General features: G+C 37.2%; 1 protein-coding gene across 8 annotated transcripts in view; it reads right to left on the reverse strand.

Annotated features, from left to right (window-relative positions):
• Positions 1-26,913, reverse strand: part of CASK (calcium/calmodulin dependent serine protein kinase) — a 455,537-nt gene that overhangs the window by 80,042 nt on the left and 348,582 nt on the right. For all 8 annotated transcript variants that reach the window (XM_023557951.2, XM_010597744.3, XM_010597743.3 and 5 more), the window contains exons 10-11: positions 15,497-15,596; positions 1,642-1,763 (exon numbers count right to left, since the gene is read on the reverse strand). In XM_023557951.2, coding sequence (XP_023413719.1) covers positions 1,642-1,763; positions 15,497-15,596 — 222 coding nt within the window. The remainder of the gene's footprint in view (positions 1-1,641; positions 1,764-15,496; positions 15,597-26,913) is intronic.

Below are 26,913 nucleotides of genomic sequence, written 5' to 3' on the forward strand. Positions count from 1 at the left end.
GAAAGCAACCTTTACCTAAAATAAACTTAATCTGAAATGTTTTCAAATTACTTAAGATGAATTATACTAAAGAGAAGACCGATTTTCTTATCTGCTTGAGCACATTTCTAAACTCTGTTTCCCAGATCTCTTGCATGTAAGTAGGCATGTGATTAGTACTTGCCAATGGAATGCAGGCAAAAGTCATATATTTCCAACCTTGACCATATAACCTCTAAGATTCTCCATGCTCTCTCTCTTCTCTCATCTGCTGCCTGGGAACAAAGGATTCAGTGGAAGATTTCAAGGCCCTAGTAGATGGCAGACATGCAATGGAAGAAGCCTGGGTCCCTGAATGACTGTGTGGAAGAAAGCCCCCTTACCTAGCAGCATTGGACTGCGATGTGAGCAAGAAATAAACTTTTAACCTGCTAAACCATCCAGATTTTGGGATTGCATGTTACAGCAGTTAGCCAGACCTGATTAATACACACATATACAAAGAAGACAAACTAACCACAAAAATGAGACAACTTGATTTTACCAAAAGAATTTATGGCAAGGAGCAATTGTTAAATACCTATGACTGCACTTAGTGTAAAGTTAGTGACACTCTTATCTCTTCCCAAACTGGTCTTCATCAAAACAAGGTTCACACAATTGTGACTAGAAGTTCTATGCCCAAGTTTGAGAAATGCTGTTAAACGAAGGTAAAAGATTTATTTGCTACAGGACATCTCAGAGCCATTAATACACTAATCTGTATACCACTAGTATGTGAATCTGTATAAAGGGAAGAAAGAATGCAGCATTTCCAAGACTTATTTAGCCAATAAATAATTTAACCGACAAACGTTAAGATCTCTTTCCTCCTTTCATCATGGCACACCCATCACTTTCCCAGAGCAATGTTCCCCAGAATACATTCTGGGGAATATAATTTGCATCATATGGTGGATTAATCAGAGTTAGCACCAAATGCTTCTAAGCACAGCAAAATAAATGCTGTTCTCTCATCAAGGGAGGGCTTTTCTTATGAAAAGACTAACATATATTAATATCCCAGAACCACCCAAGAAAATGTCATCTGCTGAAGTGAACCAGGTTCTGTAAGAAAGGTATATTACTTAGCTAGACTGTGACTGGAATGAAAGCATATGTGAATTGCTAGCTTCCGTTTTTTCTTTGTATCTCAATCAGTGGAGCCTGTCACATTTAATAAAGGCACTGAGCTACGAAAATCGGCAATATTAAGTAGGATAAGTGTGGGAATACAGTCTATTGCTTGAGGTGTAATGTTTTAGAACAATGTTTAACAATAAAAAGTAATAATATCTAAGTTCAATGGATTCTTCTAATAGAAATAAAGATACTTCAGCAAATTAGAGTTTCGCTCTACTCTTTTTAAAAAATGCACATACTGTGTGTGTGTGTGTGTGTGTGTGTGTGTGTGATTTTGCTAGGTGATAATGCATTTGTACTGAACATATTCTTTACTTCAGTCATGACTCTATGATGGATGATTTCCCCACATTTCCCATAGACTTAAGGTAACTGAAAAAAAGATGGTTATGATGGACGTCTGGCAAGTCATCTGAAATAAAAAGGTATGCTAAATACCCAATTTACCAAAAAATAAAAATAATCAAAAGAAAGACTTACATCTAGTAGTGTGTGAAGATGCTGATCCTGGAAAACACTGTGTAGAAAATCTAAGTCCTTCTCACTGCAGTCTGTAAGTGCATGAATTTCTTCCAGGCTGTCCAGCACCTGTGAGACTGCTCCTAAGGTGAACAAACAAAAAAGAAAGTCAATGTAAAACTAACCTTTGGAACAGAAACTTTATACTTAAGAACAATGAACTAACTTTAGAACTTCAAAGGCTAATGTCTTTACTGAAGGATAGACTTAAATGAGTTTCATATCATTTAAGACAGAGTATTTTCCGTGAACAAATACATGTTCTTAACAATGTATTTGTGTGCTCTCCAACTTTCAAAGTGAACTGAGGCTTGTCTTATGTGAATTAAGGTAAGTCATCAACTATAACTGAGTTACCAGAGGATCTGGGTGCAGCAAGTTATAAATCAGAAAAAGAGTGTGGGTTCAGTGACCCCATGACTTTTTAACATATTACAGAAACAAGACAGGTGAGTCTTTTACACAGGTGCATTCCATCAAGAACTGACGGTAAAGTCAGCTGTAGATCTGAGGGGCAAACTTTCAATTTGGAGCTCCTGCTGCTTAAAATAGGCTTCTTAGGATTTTTAAGGCTCGAACTTCAGTCAACAAAAACCCCAGTTTCTTCCTTTTATTCTTTACATACAAAGTCATGAGAACAAGGTCACTTTCATTTTGTTAGGCCCTTCTTATTTAGAAGACAAAGACAAAGGGGAAGTATACGGACTGACACAAATACCTTACTGCTATTAAGCCAAATCAGTAAAGCAAATGGTAGTGTGGTCACTTGGTTTAAATTCTCTCTTATACCCACGATTCTAGGGAGGTATCAGCAGAGAAAGATGCATTCTGAGATGTTTACACATTTACACAGCCTGAAAGAAATGATTTTACTCTGTAGACAACTTGCACATACGTACTCCAGAGAAAGAAAAGAACCCTGAGAGGCTAGGCTTCACAGCATTAGTGTACGTCACAGAAACCCTAAGAATAAATGCCTATTACACATTTAAGTCTTTAGATGGGTGGTTCTCAGCTGAGAAAGATTTTGCCCCCACTGCCACCCCCACCAGGGGACATTTGGCAATGTCTGGAGACAGTTTTGGTTGTCACAACTGGCGGGTGGTCTACTGGCATCTTGTGGGTAGAGGCCAGGGATACTGCCAAACCTCCTACAATTTACATGACAGACCCCTCACAACAAAGAATTATCAGCCTCAAAATGTCAATAGTGCTGAGGTTGAGAAACCCTGTTTTAGATAAATATACCAGTATACTTTCTATTCTGAGACTCTATGCTCTTTCTAATTACTTCTTGTCTTGGATCTCATCCACTCTCATGCACTTATTGATGAGAGTATAAATTAGTACCATTTTCCCAGAAAGCAATCTGGTAACATACATTAAAGAACCTTAAGAATGCTCATGTACTTTGATCCAGTAATTCCATTCATAAAAACCTATGTTAAGGAAAAAATGAGAAATATAGGAAAAGATTTATGTAATGAGAACTACAGAAAAAGATAATTATCATACAAAACAAATACCTAATTAGAGAATAATCACATAAATTATAGAACATCCACATCATGGAATATGTAGACAATTGAAAATTGTTTTTGATGAATTATAAAGACATAAGGGAAATCCTCATGATATAAAATTCAAAAAAGCAGAATGAAAACTCACACAAACAGTATATTCCCAATTATGATAAAACAAATATATATACATGCTCAGGAAAAAAACAGAATTAAGTATACCAAAAGAGAAACAGTAATTATCTTTACATTCCTATTTAAACTTCATTCTGTTCTTGCCTGTATTTTCCAAGTTTTCTACAATATCAAAAAAAAAAAGAAAAAGTTGCTAAATAGGCTATTTTTTTATTTTAAATTTGTTTATTATGATATTGTTAAAACATCAGAAAGACAAAGAGAATAACATAACAAGAACTCATTATCTAGATAACTCATTATCTAGATTTAACAAATATAACATTTGGTCATATTTGCTCCAAAAATTTTAAAGAAATAAATAGTACAGATACAGCTGAAATCCCCTTTGTTCTCATCTAAAACCTACCTCCCCATACCAGACATAATCACTTTCTGGAGTTGGTAGTATATCCCATTCAGGATTTATGCTTTTACTACATCCCACTGCCATCAAGTCTGACTCATAGTGACCCCATAGGGCTTCCAAGGCTGTAAATCTCTACAGAAGCAGACTGCCACAACTTTCTCCTGCGGAGCTGCTGGTGGTTTCGAACTGCCGACCTTTCGGTTAGCAGTTGATTACTTTCTGCAATTGATGGACCATTTCTAAGTTTGCTATATGACAACATACACCTTTGTGAATGTCCTCTTGAGCACACTTTATAGAGTTTCTCTAGGGTCTAATCTCCAAGTGGAATTGCTGGGTCAGAGGTGTACGAACGTTCAGCCTTACTACCCCAACACCCAGTGCCGTTGTAGACGTTAAAAACAAACAAAGAAAAAAACTGTTGTATTTTGATTGGGAGTGCATCAAATTCATACATAAACTGAGTCTTTTTACCACATTGAATCTATTTTTTTTTTAAGCACTTAAAAAAAAAAAGACTTTATTCTGCTTGTTGGAGTACAGTTTTTCATAGTAGTCCGTTATGAACCTTTTTATTTCAGTTGGGTCTGTTGTAATGTCCCCATTTCAGTTTTTACTTGGGTTATCTGCTTCCTTTCCTGTTTTTCTTTTGTCAGTTTGGCCAATGGTTTGTCAATTTTGTTGATCTTTTTAAAGAGCCAACTTCTGGTTTTGTTGATCCTCTTTCTTTTCTCTATTTGATTTATATCTGCTCTGATCTTTATTATTTCCTTTCTTCTGGTGGCTGTGGGGTTCTCTGGCTGTTCTCTTTTTTTTTTCTGGTGCTTTAAGCGAAGGTTTACAAATCAAGTCAGTCTCTCATATAAAACCTTATATACACCTTGCTATATACTCCTAGTTGCTCTCCCCCTAATGAGACAGCACATTCCTTCTCTCCACCCTGTGTTTCCATGTCCATTCAGCCACCTTCTCTCCCCCTCCGCCTTCACATCTCCCCTCCAGACAGGAGCTGCCCAGATAGTCTCATGGGTCTACTTGATCCAAGAAGCCCAATCCTCACCAGTATCATTTTCTGCCTTATAGTCCAGTCCAATCCCTGTCTGAAGAGTTGGCTTCGGGAATGGTTCCTGTCTTGGGCTAACAGAAGGTCTGGGGACCATGACCTCCGGGGTCCCTCTAGTCTCAGTCAGACCATTAAGTCTGCTCTTTTGATGTGAATTTGAGGTCTGCATCCCACTGCTCTCCTGCTCCTTCAGGGATTTTCTGTTGTGCTCCCTGTCATGGCAGTCATCGGTTGTAGCCAGGTACCATCTAGTTCTTCTGGTCTCAGGCTGATGTAGTCTTTGCTTTAAGTGGCCCATTCTGACTCTCAGGTGCATACCTGTGTCTTTGGAGTTCTTCATTCTCCTTTGCTCCATGTGGGCTGAGACCAACTGTTGCACCTTAGATGGCCGCTTGCTAGCATTTGAGACCCCAGACGCCACTCTCCAAAATGGAATGCAGAACGTTTTCTTAATAGTTTTTATTATGCCAATTGACCTAGATGTCCCCTGAAACCATGGTCCCCAAACTCCCACCCCTGCTACAGTGGCCTTCGAAGCGTTTGGTTTATTAAGGAAACTGCTTTTGGTTTAGTCCAGTTGTGCTGACCTCTCCTGTATTGTGTGTTGCCCTTCCCTTCACCTAAATTAGTTCTTGTCTACTATCTAGTGACTTCCCCTCTCCCTCCCTCCCTCCCCTCTCTCGTAACCATCAAAGAATATTTTCTTCTCTGTTTAAACTAAACAGGCTATTTTTGCAGGACTATAGTTTTTTTTTTTTATTTAATTATATTAAGGATTTGAGGCTTAAGCCGTAAATCATGTAGTCACCCACATGGGAATTACTGTGGCTAACTTTTGTACATTAAACTTATTTTGAGGTAATTGTAGATTCACCTGCAATTGTAAGAAATAATAGAGATATCCCAGTTTTCCTCAATAGTAGAATCTTGCAAAACTATACCGTGATTTATTATCACAATCAGGATACTGACATCCATAAAAGCAAGACACAGAAGATTTCCATCACCACAAGGATCCCTCATGTTGCCCTTTTATAGTCACACTCATTTCCCTCCCATTCCCATCCCCTCCTAACCCCTGGCAATCACTAATCTGTTCTCCATTTCTATAATTTTGTCATTTCAAGGATGTTATGTAAATGAAATTAATACAGTATGTAAACTTTTGAGGCTGTTTTTTTTTTCACTCAGCATGATTCTCTGGAGATTCATCCAGGTTGTTGTGTGTATCAATAATAGTTCATTGTTTTTTTTTTTTTCTTTTAATTGCTAAGTAGTATTCCACGGTAATGGAATTTGTTTGACCATTCACCTGTTGAAGGCACTGTGGCTAATTTTTAATTGTGAATGATAATTATGCTGCCAGGCTTGGTATTCTTTCACTGAAAACATTAAGTGGACATTACCAAAACAAAACCAAACCCACTGCCTATCCACCTATCAATCCATTAATTCATCTTATTTTTCATTCATTTCAAAGTGTATGCCAGGGTGACCAATATCAACAGTATACTTCACTCCTAATCTTCTTTCTCTATATTTCAGGTAAAATTTGCATAGGGTGAAATGAAAAAATCTTAAGCATACCATTCAATGAGTTTTGATAAATGTATACACTCATATTTTTTCCTGCAGTTATTTCAGTAACAAAGATTTGTGCGTTAAAAAAAAATTATATGGATAGCTATAAAAGTCAATATTACTGAACAAACTCAGCATTTGAATCTAACCTAGTTTCTCCGGAAGAGTCATCAATAACCTTTCTTTCCTATTTTATTAGCAACCTTGTTAATATGACACTGCATCACTACAAACCCAAACCCACTGACATTGACTTGATTCTGACTCATGGTGACCCCATTTGTTACAGAGTTGAACTGCTCCATAGGGTTTTCTTGGCTGTAATCTTTACAGGGAGCCCTCGTGGTGCAGTGGTTAAGAGCTCGGCTGCTAAACAAAAGGTTGGCAGTTCGAATCCACCAGCTGCTCCTTGGAAACCCTATGGGGCAGCTCTACTCTGTCCTATAGGGCTGCTATGAGTTGGAATTGACTCTATGGCAACAGGTTTTTTTTTTGGTGGGGGGGTGGTGCCGCTGAGTGGGTTTAAGCTGACAACCTTTAGACTGGTAGTGGAGCACGAACTGTTTGCAACACCCAGGGACTTTTTGCATCACTGTATACACATTTGTACCACCTACTCAAAGACTCTCCTTGCAAGCACAGTAAAAAAAATCTGCTTACTAAAGTATAATTTATATAAGATGAAATTAACCTATTTAAGTGTAAATTCTGATGAGTTTTGACAAATGTTTACAGTCATGTAACCATCATCGCAATCACGATATAGAACATTTTTATCACTCCAAAAAAAAAACCATCCTGTCTCTTTGCAGTCAATCCCTTTCCCCCACCCCCAGGACAACACCTTTTATTCTCTTTCAATGTACAAAGCAAATACCAGTTATCAATCAAGTTATAAGCAGTAGTGAATCCTTTAATGGAAACTGTATTTCGGACTTAAGCGCCTGTGCTATATCCAATTCAAGTAATGAAAATTTACACATGGTGATAAATGCTTTAGATTCTAGACATATATAGTGCAGACAACTCCAAATTTGGAGCCCTGGTGGTGCAGTGGTTAAGTGTTCGGCTGCTAACCAAAAGGTCAGCAGTTCGAAACTACCAGCTGATCCTTGGAAACCCTATGGGGGAGTTCTCCGCTGTCCTACAGGGTTGCTATGAGTCAGAATCGACTTGAGGGCAACAGGTTTGTTTTTTATTTTTATTTTTGTTTGTTTCTTTTTTATAATCAAACCCTCCTTGAATGACTCACTTCTAATAAAAAATTAAGGCAGACGTGATAGGATGTCACCGCCAAGATTAGGTTATGAAAAGACCATGGTTTCTGCCTTGGGCACTTTCTCTCATTTTTTCCCTCTTGTGCTGGGGAAGGCAAGCTGCCATGTTGTGAGCAGTCCTATGGTGAAGCCCAACAAACAGAGAGGAAATGAGTTCCTCAGGCAAACAAGCCATGAGGAACTGAAGCCTGCCAACAACCACGAGTGAGCTTGGAAGAAGATAACCCCTGCAGTTGAGCCTTCAGGTGAGATTGCAGCTCTGAACAACAGCTTGACTGCAACCTCAAGAGAAATCTTGAGCCAGAAATGCTCAGTCAAGTCATGCCCAGATTCCTGACCCACAGAAACTGTGAGATGATAAATGCTACGTTTTAGGGTAGTTCATTATGTAGCACTACCTAATTCATACAGTATAAGATTTGCTATATTAAATTGGCTATAATTTGAGCTACAAGTAATGAAAGAAAATTTGACAATGAATTCAATCATTTACACCCAGATTTTCTAATTTATCTTTGTCTCATATTCCGCCCCCCTCCCACCAGAAACACAACTTTGAGGTAAACGTAAATTTTTAAATTGAATTTTTAATGGAGGTAATTATAGATTCACACGTAGTTGTAAGAAATAATAGAGATCCCTTATACACTTTGCTCAGTTTCTTCCATTTTAATACTTTACCAAACTATAAGACCAAAAGCTGAATACTGACATTATACACTTCACCCATCTTATTCAGATTTCTGTTTATTTGTACTCATTTGTGTGTGGGGGCATTTCTTTCATATTTTTAATTTGTTAAGAGACATGATTTCAGGAGTTTATTTCACAGCTCTTTATTAATAAACTAAAAATGAAGTCAGTAACAGAAACTAAAAAAAAAAAAGCACTCATAGCTTTAAAGGGAAATTTACTTACCCTGAAAGTTTTCTGGAAAGCAAACTATAAAATAAAACGTTACCCTTTCCCCAGAAGTAATGTATTTGTGCTTGAAATTCAGATGTGAAGTAATATCAAATGCAGCTGGAATTTTAACACTGCCTCTTTTCCCCTTATGTACTCTGAAAGAAGTGAAAAGTTAATGTTCTTTGTGCAACAATGCCTCAGGAAATCAATATATCCAAGTTTTTATTTTTTGATCAGGCAGTGTTAAAATTCATTATTAAACATCTAACACACAGGCAGCCAAGGAAAAAGTCACACTGATGATGAACCATGCAAAGCCAAACACTTTTGCATAAAAGATAAACCTTAGAGGAAAACAAAGGGATACCTACTTTCTGCTGCTAGAAGTCCTAGGAGGAAGGCAGCATATGGACAAACAACAAACAGTATGATTTTAGAGCAAGCAGGTTATCAAGCCACAGTTGGGCTCACTAGGCGAGCCACAAGAAGCATGGTCCTTCAGCTGACCACAAGGTGGTGGGTCCTTGTGTTCCATGAACCCTATCACTGGGACTATTTAGGATTTCCGACATCAGAACACTGGGTTCTGATTTTGATTTCTTTGATTTGAAATATGAGAAAAGATGATTTCTACTTTGCATTATTAAGTAAAACAACAATATATTGTTTATCACAATATTAACCACAATGAATCTTAATTATGGTGAATATATGATGAATGTGTTTCAATAATCAAAATGAAAAAAAAAATCAGAGAAAAATGGATTTACATTATAAACAACATACCTAAGCATGTTAGACTTTTCTTTAGATGACAAATTGAGAAACTGGTTAATTTTTATTTTATTTATTTTTTAATTTTTATTGTGGTTTAAGTGAAAGTTTACAAATCAAGTCAGTCTCTCATACAAAAATTTATATACACCTTGCTATATACTCCTAATTGCTCTCCCTCTAATGAGACAGCCCGCTTCTTCCCTCCACTCTCTTTTCGTGTCCATTCAACCAGCTTCTAACTCCCTCTGCCCTCTCATCTCCCCTCCAGAGAAACTGGTTAATTTAAACTGTGATTTTTAACATTAACATTTTCCTAAATGCATTCAGTATTACTCCCTACCATGATAAATCTTTAAGAAAACAATATGCTGTATTTGGTAAGTAGGTAGCTTTACCACTGACCCAGACTTTGAGATTTCATAAACCAGTAAAATTTTAAAAGCTTTTTGGGACCAAGTTAGCTTTTGCCAGGCAAGGTCATTAAAAACTAACCACTTATCATTTATTATCACTATCATTTCATAAAAAGATTAGAAAAGGCATTATCTAAAGATGAAAAATAAAGACAGCCCATCTCAAGAATGGGTAGATGGTGACCTGACACTGTTCTCTCTCTCTTTCCAGGCTCCCTGCCCTCCACAAACACCTAATCTATGATCATTTTTCTTTTTCTGCCATGGGCTTAAAAGATCATTTTAGGGAATGATCGAAAAGTGCTGTGTTTTCTACTGTAAAACAAACCCGTGCAAATTTAAACAGAAGACACTAGAAAGGATAACTTTGTGAACTTATAATAAAAGATGCGGAATTTAAGGATTTCCATAGGACAGTTTTTCTATGGGGCAGTTCTACTCTGTCCTATAGGGTCGCTATGAGTCGGAATCGACTCGACGGCACTGGGTGTGGGTTTAATAAGTAGAGAAGAATTTAGGATTGGAAATTAATGAAAATATTAAAAAATAAAAACAAAATAACAAAAAAGGAAAACATAGATGTTTTAATTTATGAAAGTATAAAGTTCTTATGTGAGTCCAGATAAAATCCAAGCAACCATACAACCATTAGTGTTGGCTACAGAAAAGGAAGTTTTCTGGCAGATAGCTAATTGACAAATAATGTTGATAATAATATTCTAATGCCTCCTTCACACTGGCTAAGTATTAAAAATTAATTTTAGGAACTTCAGAATAATTCCTGACAGCCATGTAGAATTTAGGAGACTATCAGAATTTTCTTCAAAATTTTCTTTTGTCTTTGACTTTTGAGTGAATAAATATTTTCTCTTCATTTAGTGTAGGTGATGATTATTTTTAGATTACACAGTATTATTATCATTCTTCTATCTTTTGTAGCAACCAGACAGTGCCATTCAATAATGTGATAGAGATAGACATTTACCATATAAAATGAAGGTACAGGTTGCTCACAAGATCAAGATACAGGGAGAAAAAAAAAAAAAAGAAAAACTTTTCCTGCAGCATGACTGCAGGAAAGGAAAGGCAAAAAGGAATATTAAATCAGGAACAACTAATTTGTGGGCTTGCAGAATACCTATAACACAGTATATAAGACATTTCTTTTTTTGTTTGTTTAAAAATCAAGTACTATAATCAGAAAATATTTCAACCAAATTATTTAAACATTGTACAAGAAAACAGGAATAAATTTAAGCAATAAAATGTATTTAATAAAAAATAAGCACATCTACAAATACAGATATATATGTCTGTTATGCCAGGAATGACAAATTGAAGAAGAATGCCATCATTGTCAAAAAGAATATTTTAAGATCTGTCCTGGAGTACAATGCTGTCAGTAATAGGATAATATCCATTTGTCTACAATGAAAACCAGTTAATAGGACTATTATACAAATTGACATACCAACCACTAATGCCAAAGATGAAGAAATTGAAGATTTTTACCAACTTCTGCATTCTGAAACTGATCAAACATGCAATCAAAATGCACTGATAATTACTGGTGTTTGGAATGTGAAAGTTGGAAACAGAAGAAGGATCAGTAATTGGAAAATACTGATTCTTGGTTGGTGATAGAAATGATGCCAGAGATCACACGATAGAATTTTGCAAGACCAACAACTATTCATTGGGAATATCCTTTTTCAACAACATAAATGGCAACTATACACGTGGACCTCACCAGATGGAATACATAGGAATCAAACTGACAACATCTGTTGGAAGAGATGATGGAAAAGCTCAGTATCATCAGTCAGAACAAGGCCAAGGGCCAACTACAGAACAGACCATCAATTGCTTATATGAAAGTTCAAGCTGAGGCTGAAGAAAATTAAAACAAGTCCATGAGAGCATATCCCACCTGAATTTAGAGACCATTTCAAGAACAGATTTGTTGCACTGAACACTAATTGATCAAAGACCAGACAAGTTGTGGGCTGACATCAAGGACATTATACAAAAGCTCATTAGAGAGACAGAAAAGACCAAAATGGATGTCAAAAGAGACTCTGAAACTTGCTCTTGAATGTAGAGTAGCTAAAGCAAAAGGAAGAAATGATGAAGTAAAGGGCAGAACAGAAGATTTCAAAGGACAGCTCCAGAAGGCGAAGTAAAATATTATAATGATATGTACAAAGACCTGGAGTTAGAAAACCAAAAGGGAAGAACATGCTTGGCATTTCTCAAGCTAATAGAACTGAAGAAAAAAATTCAAGCCTCGAGTTGCAATATTGAAGGGTTCTATGATAGGGTCGCTATGATATGAGTCGGAATCGACTCGAGGGCACTGGGTTTTGGGTTTATGGGCAAAAAAGTGGAATGATGCAAGAAGCATCAAAAGCAGATGGAAGGAATATACAGAGTCACTGTACCAAAAAGAATTGGTCAACGTTCAATCATTTTAGGAGGTAGCATATGATTAAGAACCGACGGTACTGAAGGAAGAAGTCCAAGCTGCAATGAAGGCACTGGAGAAAAACAAGGCTTCAGGAATTGACGGAATACCAATTGAGAGGTTTCAACAAACAGATGCAACACTGGAAGCGCTCACTCGTCTATGCCCAGAAGTTTGGAAGACAGCTACGTGGCCAACGAAGTGGAAGAGATCCTTATCTGTGCCCATTCCAAAGAAAGGTGGTGCAACAAAATGCAGAAATTATCAAAAAATATAATTAATATCACCCACAAGTAAAATTTTGCTGAAGATAATGAAAAAACAGTTGCAGCAGTACATCAACAGGGAACTGCCAGAAATATTCAAGCTGGATTCAGAAGAGGATGTGGAATAAGAGATATCACTGCTGCTGTCAGATGGATCTTGGCTGAAAGCAGAGAATACTAGAAAGATGTTTACCTGTGTTTTATTGACTATGCAAAGGCATTCGACTGTGTGGATCATAACAAATATGGATAACATCGGGAAGAATGGGAATTCCGGAATACTTTATTGTGCTCATGTGCAACCTGTACATTGACCAAGAGGCAACTGTTCAAACAGAACAAGGGGATAGATACTATGTGGTTTAAAATCAAGGAAGTGTGCATCAGGCTTGTATCCTTTCACCATGCTTATTCAATATGTATGCTGAGCAAATAATCTGAGAAACTAGAGTGTACGAAGAAGAACATGGCATCAGGATTGGAGGAAGACTCATGAACAACCTGGGATATGCAGATGACACAACCTTACTTGCTGAAAGTAAAGAGGACTTGAAGCACTTACTGGTGAAGGTAAATGACTACAGCCTTCAGTATGGATTACACCTCAACATAAAGAAAACAAAAATCCTCACAACTGGACCAATAAGCAACATCATGATAAATGGGGAAAAGACTGAAGTTGTCAAGGATTTCATTTTACTTGAATCCACAGTCAACTCCCACGGAAGCAGCAGTCAAGAAATGAAACGACATATTGCATTAGGCAAATCTGCTGCAAAAGGCCTTTAAAGTGTTAAAAAGTGTTTACGGTGTTAAAAAGCAATAATGTTACTTTGAAGACTAAGGTGCACCTGACCCAAGCCATGGTACTTTCAATTGTCTAATATGCATGAGAAAGCTGGACAATGAATAAGGAAGACCAAGGGAGAATTGATACCTTTGAATTATGGTATCCAGTGAAGACTATTGAATATACCATGGATTGCCAGAAGAATGAACAAATCTGTCTTGGAAGAAGTACAGCCAGGATGTTCCTTAGAAGTGAGGATGGTGAGACTTCATCTCATGGATATGTTATCAAGAGGGACCAGTTCCTGGAGAAGGACATCATGCTTGGTAAAGTAAAGGGTCAGTGAAAAAGAGGAAGGCCCTCAACGAGATGGACTGACACAGTGGCTGCAACGATGGGTTCAAAAACAGTAACAATTGTGAGGATGGCACAGGACCAGCAGTGTTTCATTCTGTTGTACATAGGGTCACTATGAGTTGGAACGGACTCAGTGGCACCTAAGAACAACAGCAATAACATAAATATAGACAATTCCTTTACTTAAAGGAAAAATTCATCTCCTCATAGAAAGGAACACTTCAAAGTTCATTAATCTCTTTCAAGGACCATACTGCTCTCCAGGCCCATTTCTAAAGATGAAAATAGTGTTAGAGATCTTGACCTAAAACCTCAAACAGATTTATCCTAAATGTATTTCAAATATATGACTATATCATATAGGCACAGTACAATATAAAAACCATAACCGAGTCTAATCTCCCTAAATAGGGTCAACTGTAATCCGATTGTGAAGAGAAAAGAAAGAGGTTTGAAGTAACAAAATTTTGAGTCACAGGTGCAGGGAATAAAATGGACTGGAAGAAGAAAAACAAAGTAATAGGGAGCATTGAGGAACGTAAGAGCTCTGGATAATTAACCAAGTCCGCACAAGAGTAAATCAGCAAGGCCTTGTCCTCAGAGTCCCTTCTCTGAGATTCACATTTCTGAGTGTTTTTGGAAATCACCTTCACTCAAAAGAGGAAGATTCACATCCCATTTGGTAAAAGTCAAAGTGAGGAACTATAAAGCTGCTGGAATGGGAAACTTGACCTTGTTGTTCTGCACAAGTTGGTCTGCACATACTAATTGGTAAGAAACTGTGTGTGTGCACTTCTGTGTGTGTATGTGCCCATACATGTATAACAGAGGAGGGAAGAAGCGAAAATACTAACAGATGCTCACAGTCCCAGTAGGAAAGACGCACTGGCACATTCATTCTTCCTATATTGTGAACTGTGAAAAATGAACAATTGATGCTTTAGGAAGGACCCCAGGCTTTGATTCCAATGGCAACATATGAATATTGACTGAACCAGTCCGAGAGTACAAAAACCAAATCACCAGTGCAAAGTCAATCATATGACAAATACTGAGTGACCCTAATGAGAGAAGGAAGACCAGCTAAGGCCAGGGGACAATGGCTCAGGAGTTAAGTAAAGAAATAAAGAAATATGGAAATTAAAAAAAAAAAAACTTTAACATACAAGTGCATGTATCGACATATACATATAAACAAATCCTATGGATTTTTAGTAAATGATCTTTGAGAATACCTCACCGGTAAGATGGAAATTTGAGCATTTTATAAAATGATTTTGTGAACCTTAGCAGGTTTATCCAGGCATACCTATACACATTTCATCAAAATAGGTAACTCTTCTTCTATGTACTTCCCCCTTGAATGCTTGTGTATATGTGTTATAAAGTCTATAAAGAGTAGGAACTTGATAATTGCTTTAAGAGTTAACTCACAAGGCAGCTTACATTTAAAGATTTAATTCAAAGCAGTGTTGTCTCAAAGTCTGATCTAATACAGTTTGTCATGGGGAAAATCTTATATTAGAAGTTTCTATTGAGGTAGAAGGCAATCAGAGAGACCCAAAAAGATTGACTACAATGTTGGATTGAATGAAGTGCAATGTTGGGCTTGGAGTAAGGAAAGGGGAAGAAGTATTTCTGAGGTTAAAAAAAAAAAAGTGAAATGTTGGTTTTGGAGCAGGAGGGAAAAGCAACTTATATATTAAAATTAAAAGAACCAGAAATGCATGGATGAGGTTTGGTTGCTGACAAACTTCCTTAGAATCCCTTGGAGGATCTGACTATAATCACAGGAATAGTTTGGTCACAAGGGACTAGAAAGGATTCACACTGGTGAATGACTGAATGATCAAATTACCTGAGGAGGTAGGGTCTTCAGAGAAATCTGGCAACTCTTCAGGGGGATCCCCGTAGAATGAGTTGAATTTGTGACTTGACACGGCTGCTAGTACTGCACCCTAAAGCAAAGAGATGGAAAAAATATTATCAAAACCAAGACATAAACATCAAAAAGTTAATTAACAAATGCTTATTCTTTAAAAGATTATTCAGAAAGTTAAATACATAGGAGACGCTAACTAGAAGAGAGAGAGTTTGGATTCCTTGAAACAAATTGCATATGCATATACCAGAATAACACTGTTGGGAACTGCAAAAATGTATGAAACTATTTACATCTTGAACTCAGACACGCACCACACACTGGACTATTTTGCAGTCATTATAAAATGATGCCAAAAGATGTTAAATGGAACAGAAAGATGTTTGTGGCGAATTACATGAAAAAAGGTTTTAAAGCAATGTATAGTATGATCCCAGTTTTGAAAAAAAAAGTTAATATAGGTATAAAACATTGAACATACAACAAAATGTCAAAAGTATTCATTTTTTCTGGGTGGTAGAATTATGAGCAATTTTTTTAAACCCTTTTGTCATTTATCTCTTTTTGTTTCTAACCATGACTATGTGTTACTTTTGCACAGTAATTCTGAATCAGGTCACACATCAGAACCAGCTATGACATCCCTGTGGACTGTTGAGGTAGCAACAGGTTGCGAATTACTGTTTCAGTAACAAGAAGAATGATAAAAGTTATTTTTTTTAATGTTTATTTCTATAGGTATTAGGCATAGGTCAGAATATCTGGGTTTGTTCCCTGCCTCTGTCATTTTCCAGCTACATGACCCTGGTTAAGTAGATCATTTAACTTCTCTAGGGTTTCTTACCTATTAAGTGTGGATAATAAAATCAACATAACTTACTTTACAGGACTATGAAGTCATAATGTATACGAAAGTGCTCTGTAAACTGCAAAGCATTTTTAAGTGTAAATCATTACTAGCCCTATTAAAATATAGGTAGAACATGAGCACAGCCTTTCGCTGGTCTTGGTAGAATTGCTCATTTAGGTAGTTTAAATACCAAACCACTCAAGTAGTCTAGGTCTAAAGCATCAAAGTATACATTTTAAATATTGAGCTCTAGAATTTTTCTGAAAACCAAGATACATGCTTCACATCCGTAGGTATTTGTTAATAAGCATGTGAAAACATTAATAGAAATACATTTCTACAAGGTTTACTTTTGGGGGGCTCATGTTAGGGTTTCTCTCTATAAATCTAAATTGAAAAACTGATAGACTATAGAGAGTGAAGAGCAAAAAACAGAGAAATGATCTTGATAATACCATTCCAGGCAACTTCTTAGATATCCAAAAGTACAGGGTTAATGCATGAAGGGCTCTTAGGCTGAAAATATAGCAGAGAATGTTGAGTTCTTCTTTCTACAGTAGAAGCTTATTTCACTTTACATATTATATGTGTTCCCTAAAAGTTGGGTGGGAATGGAAATTTTATATATCAAATCAATCAAATCATATGTTTCCCACACACTGAAACTAGAATTTTAGAGATACTTTATTTTCATTTCCAAACGAAAATCAACTGAGTTTTTTTTTTAAATAATATATATATATATTTATTAACTTCTATTGAGCTTCAAGTGAACGTTTACAAATCAAGTCAGACTGTCACATATAAGTTTATATACATCTTACTCCGTACACCCACTTGCTCTCCCCCTAATGAGTCAGCCCTTCCAGTCTCTCCTTTCGTGACATTTTTGCCAGCTTCCAACTCTCTCTATCCTCCCATCCCCCCTCCAGACAGGAGATGCCAACACGGTCTCAAGTGTCCGCCTGATATAATTAGCTCGCTCTTCATCAGCATCTCTCTCCTACCCACTGTCCAGTCCCTTTCACGTCTGATGAGTTGTCTTCGGGGATGGTTCCTGTCCTGTGCCAACAGAAGGTTTGGGGACCATGACCGCCGGGATTCCTCTAGTCTCAGCCAGACCATTAAGTATGGTCTTTTTATGAGAATTTGGGGTCTGCATCCCACTGATCTCCTGCTCCCTCAGGGGTTCTCTGTTGTGCTCCCTGTCAGGGCAGTCATCGATTGTGGCCGGGCACCAACTAGTTTTTCTGGTCTCAGGATGATGTAGGTCTCTGGTTCATGTGGCCCTTTCTGTCTCTTGGGCTCTTAGTTGTCGTGTGACCTTGGTGTTCTTCATTCTCCTCTGCTCCAGGTGGGTTGAGACCAATTGATGCTTAAATAATATTTTATTGAGTTTTTGGTGAAAGTTTATATCAACCGAGTCTTAATATGTTAGTTTTTTCTTTCAAGGCCTATTCTAGCTACTTGTTGTTGTTGTTAGGTGCCGTCGAGTCGGTTTCGACTCATAGCGACCCTATGCACAACAGAATGAAACACTGCCCGGTCCTGCACCATCCTTACAATCGTTGTTATGCTTGAGCTCATTGTTGCAGCCACTGTGTCAATCCACCTTGCTGAGGGTCTTCCTCTTTTCTGCTGACCCTGTACTCTGCCAAGCATGATGTCCTTCTGCAGGGATTGATCCCTCCAGACAACATGTCCAAAGTATGTAAGATGCAGTCTCGCCATCCTTGCTTCTAAGGAGCATTCTGGTTGTACTTCTTCCAAGACAGATTTGTTTGTTCTTTTGGCAGCCCATGGTATATTCAATATTCTTTGGCAACACCACAATTCAAAGGCATCAACTCTTCTTCGGTCTTCCTTATTCATTGTCCAGCTTTCACATGCATATGATACGATTGAAAATACCATGGCTTGGGTCAGGCGCAGCTTAGTCTTCAGGGTGACATCTTTGCTCTTCAATACTTTAAAGAGGTCCTTTGCAGCAGATTTGCCCAATGCCATGGATCTTCTGATTTCTTGACTGCTGCTTCCATGGCTGTTGATTGTGGATCCAAGTAAAACAAAATCCTTGACAACTTCAATCTTTTCTCCGTTTATCACGATGTTGCTCATTGGTCCAGTTGTGAGGATTTTTGTTTTATGTTGAGATGTAACCCATACTGAAGGCTGTGGTCTTTGATCTTCATTAGTAAGTGCTTCAAGTCCTCTTCACCTTCAGCAAGCAAGGTTGTGTCATCTGCATAATGCAGGTTGTTAATGAGTCTTCCTCCAATCTTGATGCCCCGTTCTTCTTCATATAGTCCAGCTTCTCGTATTATTTGTTCAGCATACAGATTAAATAGGTATGGTGAAAGAATACAACCCTGACACACACCTTTCCTGACTTTAAACCAATCAGTATCCCCTTGTTCTGTCCGAACAATTGCCTCTTGATCTATGTAAAGGATCCTCATGGGCACAATTAAATGTTCTGGAATTCCCATTCTTCGCAGTGTTATCCATAGTTTGTTAGAATCCACACAGTCGAATGCCTTTGCATAATCAATAAAACACAGGTAAACATCCTGCTGGTATTCTCTGCTTTCAGCCAGGATCCAGCTGACATCAGCAATGATATCCCTGGTTCCACGTCCTCTTCTGAAACCGGCCTGAATTTCTGGCAGTTTCCTGTCGATATATTGCTGCAGCCGTTTTTGAATGATCTCCAGCAGAATTTTGCTTGTGTGTGATATTAATGATATTGTTCTATATTTTCCACATTCGGTTGGATCACCTTTCTTGGGAATAGGCATAAATATGGATCTCTTCCAATCATTTGGCCAGGAAGCTGTCTTCCATATTTCTTGGCATAGACGAGTGAGCACCTCCAGTGCTGCATCTGTTTGTTGAAACATCTCAATTGATATTCCATCTATTCCTGGAGCCTTGTTTTTCGCCAATGCCTTCAGAGCAGCTTGGACTTCTTCCTTCAGTACCATCGGTTCCTGATCATATGCCATCTCTTGAAATGGTTGAATATCGACTAATTCTTTTTGGTATAATGACTCTGTGTATTCCGTCCATCTTCTTTTGATGCTTCCTGCATCATTTAATATTTTCCCCATAGAGTAGCTACTACTCTAGTTAAAGACTTAATACTACTAAGAAAGCACTATTTATAAGAGCCCTGCAGAGGTTAAGTTCTTTTGAAAAAGTAATAATAGTAAGTTCCTAGTTTATCTGTCTTAGAAACAGCAGCTTTGTTTATTTAGTTCTCCAAAATCAGTGAATGCATGTGCTTTGAATATTCAATTCAAAGCTATTATGTAAAACAGCAAAATGGTTCCAAAATAGCTTGTGAATTCATATAATTTTATTAAAGTTTGAGAGTCAACCTTAGAGGTGATTTATTCTAAGAGATTCATTTTGCAGACGAGGAATCCGAGGTCCAGAAAGCCTTAGTAACCTGCTGAGGTCTGCCAAATTAGAGGGAGAATCTTGAGTAGACAGAATTAGGTCCTCTGACTACTCTCCCTAGTTTAAGGATTTCTGCTATACCAGAGGTCAACAATCTTTTTCTATTAAGGGCCAGACAGTATATATTTTAGGTTTTGAAGGCCATATGGTCCCTGTTGCAATTACTCAGCTCTGTCACTGTAGCATGAAAATAGTCATAGCCAACACATAAACAAATGTACATGGCTGTGTGCCAATAAAACTTCATATACAAAAACATGTATTGGGCTGATTTGGCCCCAAGGCCATAGTTTGCCAACCCCTGTACTATACTATCGCTACTGCTTGTGGGTACAACAATATAAAATCAGATCTTATGCAAGCAGTTATTCAAGCTTCCTAGTTTATGAAATCCTTGATAAAGAAGTTTTCTATTTACTTTAACTAGAAGGTATATGTTAGTATGATTTAGAGTGAAACGTTACAATTGCAAGTGAGTTAAGAAGACTATTCACGACCTTTTACGATAACTAATATTAAAGTTGTAATTTTCTACCAAGCAAATTAACCTAGAAAGGAGAAGGCAGATTCTATATTCAGAGAACTACAGGTAATTCTGAATTTGGTCAAATTATAGTTTTCCTTTAAATGTCAGTATGTCAAGCATCGAAATGGAACGTTCCCAGCTAGAGGATTCTACGTCACATTTAAGGAAGTAGAAAACAAGAATATAGTTAGCTCAGAGTTCTGTTAAGTTAAACTATTGAAAGCACTTGAGACAACAAAGTTACTATGTAAGGAGCACAAGGGTTGAACACAGATGTATTGCTGACTTGAAAACCACAGCAAAAACAACAAACAATATTCCCTTTTTGGTGCTCCCTAACTGAGCTCAGAAACAAGCTACACAAAGTGTGACAGGCACAAGGACAGGGAGGCACATTTTAAAAAGTCAAAATAAAAAATACACAAGTATAAGATGTAGAATAATTAGCTTTGCACCCAAGTGGCAAGGTAACACACAGGAATGTATCAGTCATGTTGTCATATACTGAGGGGGGAAAGCTCATCACCAGGACATACAAATACAAGAGTGACATAGGAATTCAAAAATAATTACCCTATTATGATTTAGAACACTGAACTCAAAACTCTAAAAATGATGGAAAACTTGGAGAATGTTAAAGGCGGAACAGAGATGACCAGAAGGCTAGAAAATCATTTCAAGGTAGAAATGTTAAAGGATTTGATTACCGTACATTTAAGAATTAGGTCCTAGATGATAATTAGGTGAGATCACTGATTAAATGAAAAGGTCTGATCTCTCTCCATATAGTCACAACCAAAGTTATCATTCAGTTTAGTCATTATAGTCTATATATACATACATATATGATACTCTAACATAACCTAAACACAGACCTAAAACGTAGGATTTTATAACATTAAGTCAGGATATATGACTCAAGGAGGGTGTGCTATCTTCTCTGAAGAAAACTAAAAATAAGACTTGTAATTATATTAGATGTGGCTATATTTAAAAGCAATTACATGGACTAGTTAGGAAAAATTTTGAGTCTGTGGAGAAGTATTTTATAAAGATGTACACAATCATTTTCAAAAGCTGTATTGCCTGACTTAGGAAGTAATAACTTCTACATTTCACAACAGAAATTAATAGAATTGCTTTGTAAAATCAATATAAGATCAAAATCACTTCAATTATTATTTACGGAATTGTTCATACCAGAATAACAATTTTTAGTTTTTAGAATTAAAGGTGCCTTTTGGATATTAGACTTAATGCTCTAATTAGCTGGAGATCGCACCAATTGCTTCCGTAAACACCCTCACTACTGCAGAGGACTGTATATAAATGCTGGGTTTCATTAAGGTGTAAGAGTCTTAGATACATCCTTAAGCTAGCTCTGTTCCAATTAATAGAAAGAGGAAGATTGAAAAAAAAAAAATCCAGCTATTATAACTTCCTGGTTGACCTCTTAGGAAACCCTGGTGGTGTAGTGGTTAAGTGCTACAGCTGCTAACCAAAGGGTTGGCAGTTCAAATCCGCCAGGCGCTCCTTGGAAACTCTATCGGGCAGTTCTACTCTGTCCTATAGGGTTGCTATGAGTCGGAATCGACTCGATGGCACTGGGTTTTTTTGGGGGGTTGACCTCTTAAAAGGTGCTGCTTAGGTATAGGCATTACTCTTGGAGGTACCAAGACTCTAAATTGCAGTGCTGTACAAAAGAATTTTCTGTGATGATAGAGGTGCCCTGGTGGAAAAGTGGTTAAGAGCTTGGCTGCTGATCAAAAGGTTGGCAGTTCAAATCCACCAGCTGCTCCTTGGAAACCTTATGGGGCAGTTTTACTCTGTCCTATAAGGTCGCTATGAGTCGGGATTGACTCGATGGCAACGAGCTTTGGTGATGATGGAAATGGTCTATATCTGCAACTGTCCAATAAGGTAACTATTAGCCACAGGTGGTATTCAGTACTTGAAATGTGGCTAGTACAACTGAGAAACCAAATTTTTAGCTTTATTTAATTTTAATTAATTAAAATCTATGTAGCCACGTATGGATAGTGGCTACTGCATTGGACAGCGCAGCTCTATAAAGTACTGGAAAACAGCATTCCTAAACAAACTTTTTCTAGTTCTGCACAGTCCAGGAATCCTGGAGACCTTTCAGTAAGTCAGAGAAGCATGCAGGCCATACTTTTGCAATTTGCAAAATCAGTAAAGGAAAACTGTAGAAAGTTATCAGAAATCTCTTTCACTTTTTATGTATACAAGGAATAAATGGTTTTTATCCTCTTACTTGAATCAGCAAGATTCCCACACCATTTCCTGAGCTGACTGCAATAAACTTAACCAAGTACAAGAATACTGCTTCTATTTATATCGAATTTCTTCAACATACTCTACTGTAGGGAAATACGCTTTCTAGAGATAGAAATAATTCATAAACCAAGGGGATGACCTTCAGAACAGATGCCCTCCTGAGCTTCCTCCCTGGATAGACAAGCTCAGACACCCACAGACATCTGCCCACCACCCTCCCATCCCTCCCCACTACACCCTTGGCTCAGTAACTCCTTCAAGTAGATGTTACCCAGGTTTAGAGCGCAGGTGTGCCTCCTTAAGCTGAGGCCTGTACCCATACAGCACAGATTTCCAGACTGCTTAGCCTACAGTCCGTCCATGCATTCTAATACTCGGTTTGAAAAAATACAATCCTCATATTTAGTTCTGTGCTTAGGTCTATCTAGTTTTTCAAAGGAAGTATTGTTTCTAGCAGATTTCTTTTTTAAACTGAAGAATTAAAATTTTAGAACTTAGCATGACATAAAAGGGAGGAAAAAAACAACACACGAAATGTCTAGTAACCACAATGGGGAAAAGAAGTTTTCCTTCATAATTCAAAGAGATAAGATAAAATAACGAAAGAAAGGAGAATTTAAAAAAAGTGTGTGATAATTCAAATGACATGCAGGGTTCCATAAACTTTGTTCGTATGTGGTTTGAAAGACAGTCTGAAAAATGATGGTTAATGCTTTCTAATTATTCAAATAATTTTCTCCTTAGGGATTTGTTGTCTCTGGTAGCCTGCTGAAGAGGTTAAATGCCAAAATAACTGTACATATATGGAAAAGAATAATTTCTGATGTATTGACTCTATTATAACCAATAATGATTAATAGACTTGAAATTTCTGCAAAGGTAGTCAGATAAGTAAAATGAAGAATATTTTATATTATGGCATTAAAAAGTCTCCCAAGACTATTTCAAAATGAGTAAAAGGCTTATCTGCACAAATCAGAAACTCACTACCAAAACATATCAAAATTTATCTAAACAGGTGTAAACCTTTAGGAGGGCAATTTAGAGAGACCAAAAGCCTTAAATGCATGTATACACTATGATGTCAACAATTCCAGTAGCAGATAACATACACTAAGAATATAATCAGAGGTGTACAAAGATTTATCGATGAAAATGGTCAATGCAATATTATTTATGGTGTGGGAAACTGGAGGCAATCTCCAGGTCTAAGCTGTTTAATTATGTTATCTACATATGGCTGAATACTGTGGATCCATTAAAGGTGGGTTTTAGGATAATGATTTTCAATAAGGTGGACATATCAGAATCACCCAAGGGGGTTTTCCAAAGTGCACGTGTCCCTCCATCCTCACATGCACACCTAGGGCCGTGGGAGAGGGGGTGGTCCCTTGGTTGAGAGTCACCGGTATAACGAGTCACAGTTACTGATGAGAGAATGTGTCGTATCTCCTAAATGTGCAAGCATGGAAACCAGTATTTAAGAATATTTTATCTCATGATATAAAAAAGTGGTTCACCAAATATTATGCATAGTATGATCCAAATTTGCTTTTAAATTTGTTTTAAACCAAATTTAAAGTATTGTATTATATATTCATGTAGAAAAGATTAAGGATTCCTAACAAAATGGTAACAATAGTTCTCCCAAGGGGGTAGGATTGTAGGAGAGCTTTATTTACTTCCTGTGCTTTTCTATAAATTTTAAATTTTCTACAAAAAATATGTTACTCTTAGAAAACAGTTATAAATTTTGTCCAACTAAGCTTATTTCTATACAGGAAACTGCTAAGTGGCCCATAGGATCAACTAGGAATATTTACTCCTCAAACAATACATGTGTGGTAGTTACCAACACAGATTTACTTGTTCATTGAACAGATGCATATTGAGTACCTATTAAGCGCCAGGCACAGGAATAATTTATAAAACATACTCTAGTGGGGGACACAGACAATGAACAAATAAATAAAAATAGAATATCAGTCAGGAAGGAAAAAAAATAGGGTACAGGAATAAAGAGTGATATTCAAGTGATGCCAAGGATCAAGTGATCAAGGAAGGCCTCTCTGGGGGCCTGTTAATCTGAGCAGTGAGTGGCCTCAGTGAATAAAGGGAGTGAGCTATGAGGCTCTCAGGCTGAGGAAATAGCATGTGTATACAATGGCGGGAATGTTCTTGGTGTATTCAAAGAACAGCAAGGAGGGCAGCGTAAGAGTGTTTTTAAAAAGTTATTTATTTTGTTGTTGAGAATATACACAGCAAAACACACAACAATTTCTACATGTACAATTTAGTGACACTGATTACACTCTTCAAGTTGTGCATCCATTCTCATCCTCTTTTTCTGAGTTGTTCCTCCCCAGTTAACATAAAGTCACCACCCCCTAAGCTTCCTATCTAATCTCTCAAGTTGCTGTTAATTTGATTCCATACAGATAGTTCTTAAAAGAGCATAATGCTCAAGGCAGATATGTTTTATTCGTTAAGCTAAACTACTGTTTGGTTTTAAGAAGACTTCAGGGGATAGTTTTGGTTTAAGGTTTAAAGATTATCTCAGGGAAATAGTTTCAGGGGTTCATCCAGCCTCTTTAACTCCAGAAATTCTGGAGTTCATGAGAATTTGAGATTCTGTTCTGTATTTCCCCATTTTGATCAGGATTCTTCTATACTACCTTTGATCAAAATATTCAGTAATGGTACATAAGAGTGTTAGTGAAGGGAGTGACAGGCATAATGGTTTTGGAGCTTGAATATTTCAAGAACATTGGTAGTATTTCATTAATATAAAGACTGATAGTGGCTAAAATTCAAAGAAAAAGCTAACATATGTAAAATTTTAAAATGTTTTTAAGATAAGCAAGTTAATAAAAACAAAAGATTTCTCATTATGTGCTAAAGCAGTGGTTGTTACACTAGAGTGTGCATCAGAATTACTGGGAGGGCTGGTTAAAAACAAAGGTTAAAATAGGTGCTCACACCCACAGTTACAGATTCAGCAGGTCTGGGGTAGGGCCTGATAATTTTATTTTAGACAACTTTATTGCCTAACTTAATTTATATACCATAAAACCTACCCATTTAAGGTATACAATTCAATGATTTTTAGTAAATTTACCGAGCTGTAGGATCATCTCATATTTCAGTTCAGAATATTTTTATCAACCTAATAAAATGCCTATGTACCAGGCAAATTTCTGTCTCTACAGACTTGCCTTTTCTGGACATTTCATATAAATAAAACCAAAAAAAACCAAATCCAGTGCCATCGAGTCGATTCTGACTCATAGTGATCCTAGAGGACAGAGTAGAACTGCCCTGTAGAGTTTCCCAGGAGCACCTGGTGGATTCGAACTGCTGACCCTTTGGTTAGCAGCCATAGCACTTACCCACTATGCCACCAGGGTTTTCTTCATATAAATAGGATCATGGCCATTTGTGCCTGGCTTCTTTCACTTAGTATGTTTTCAAGGTTCATCCATGTTGTAGCATTATCAGTGCTTCATTCCTTTTTATGGCCAGTATTATTCCATTATGTGGATATACCATATTTTGTTTATGCATTTATCACTTGCTGGATATTTGGGTGGTTTTCACTTTTTGGCTATTAATAAACAGAACTGCTATAAACATTCATGTGTAGTTTTTTGTATAGACATATGTGTTGGGTAGATACCTAGGAGTAGAACTGCTTGAATGTATGGTAAATTTATGGTTAACTTTTTAAAAAACTGCAAAACTGTTTTCCAAAGTGCCTGTACCATTTTATATTCCCACTAACAATGTATGAGTGTTCCCATTTCTCCATATCCCTGCCAATATTTGTTTTTGTCAGTCTTTTTGATTATAGCTATTCTGTTGTTGTTGTTAGGTGCCGTGAGTTGGTTCTGTCTCATAGTGACCCTAAGTACAACAGAACGAAACGCTGCCTGGTCCTGCACCATCCTTGCTATGTTTGAGCCCATCATTGCAGCCACTGTATCAATCTGTCTCCTCGAGGGTCTTCCTCTTTTTCGCTTACCCTCACTTTACCAAGCATGATGTCCTTCTCTAGAGACCAGTTCCTCCTGATAACATGTCCAAAGTAGGTGAGATGAAGTCTCAACATCTTCACTTGGAAAGAGCATTCTGGCTGTTCTTCTTCCAAGACAGGTTTGTTAACTCTGGCAGTCCGTGGCATATTCAATATTCTTCACCAATGCCATAATTCAAAGGCTTCAATTCTTCTTTGGTCTTCCTTACTCATTGTCCAGTTTT

The sequence above is a fragment of the Loxodonta africana genome, chromosome X (assembly GCF_030014295.1).
Source record: "Loxodonta africana isolate mLoxAfr1 chromosome X, mLoxAfr1.hap2, whole genome shotgun sequence".
Lineage (NCBI taxonomy): Eukaryota > Metazoa > Chordata > Mammalia > Proboscidea > Elephantidae > Loxodonta > Loxodonta africana.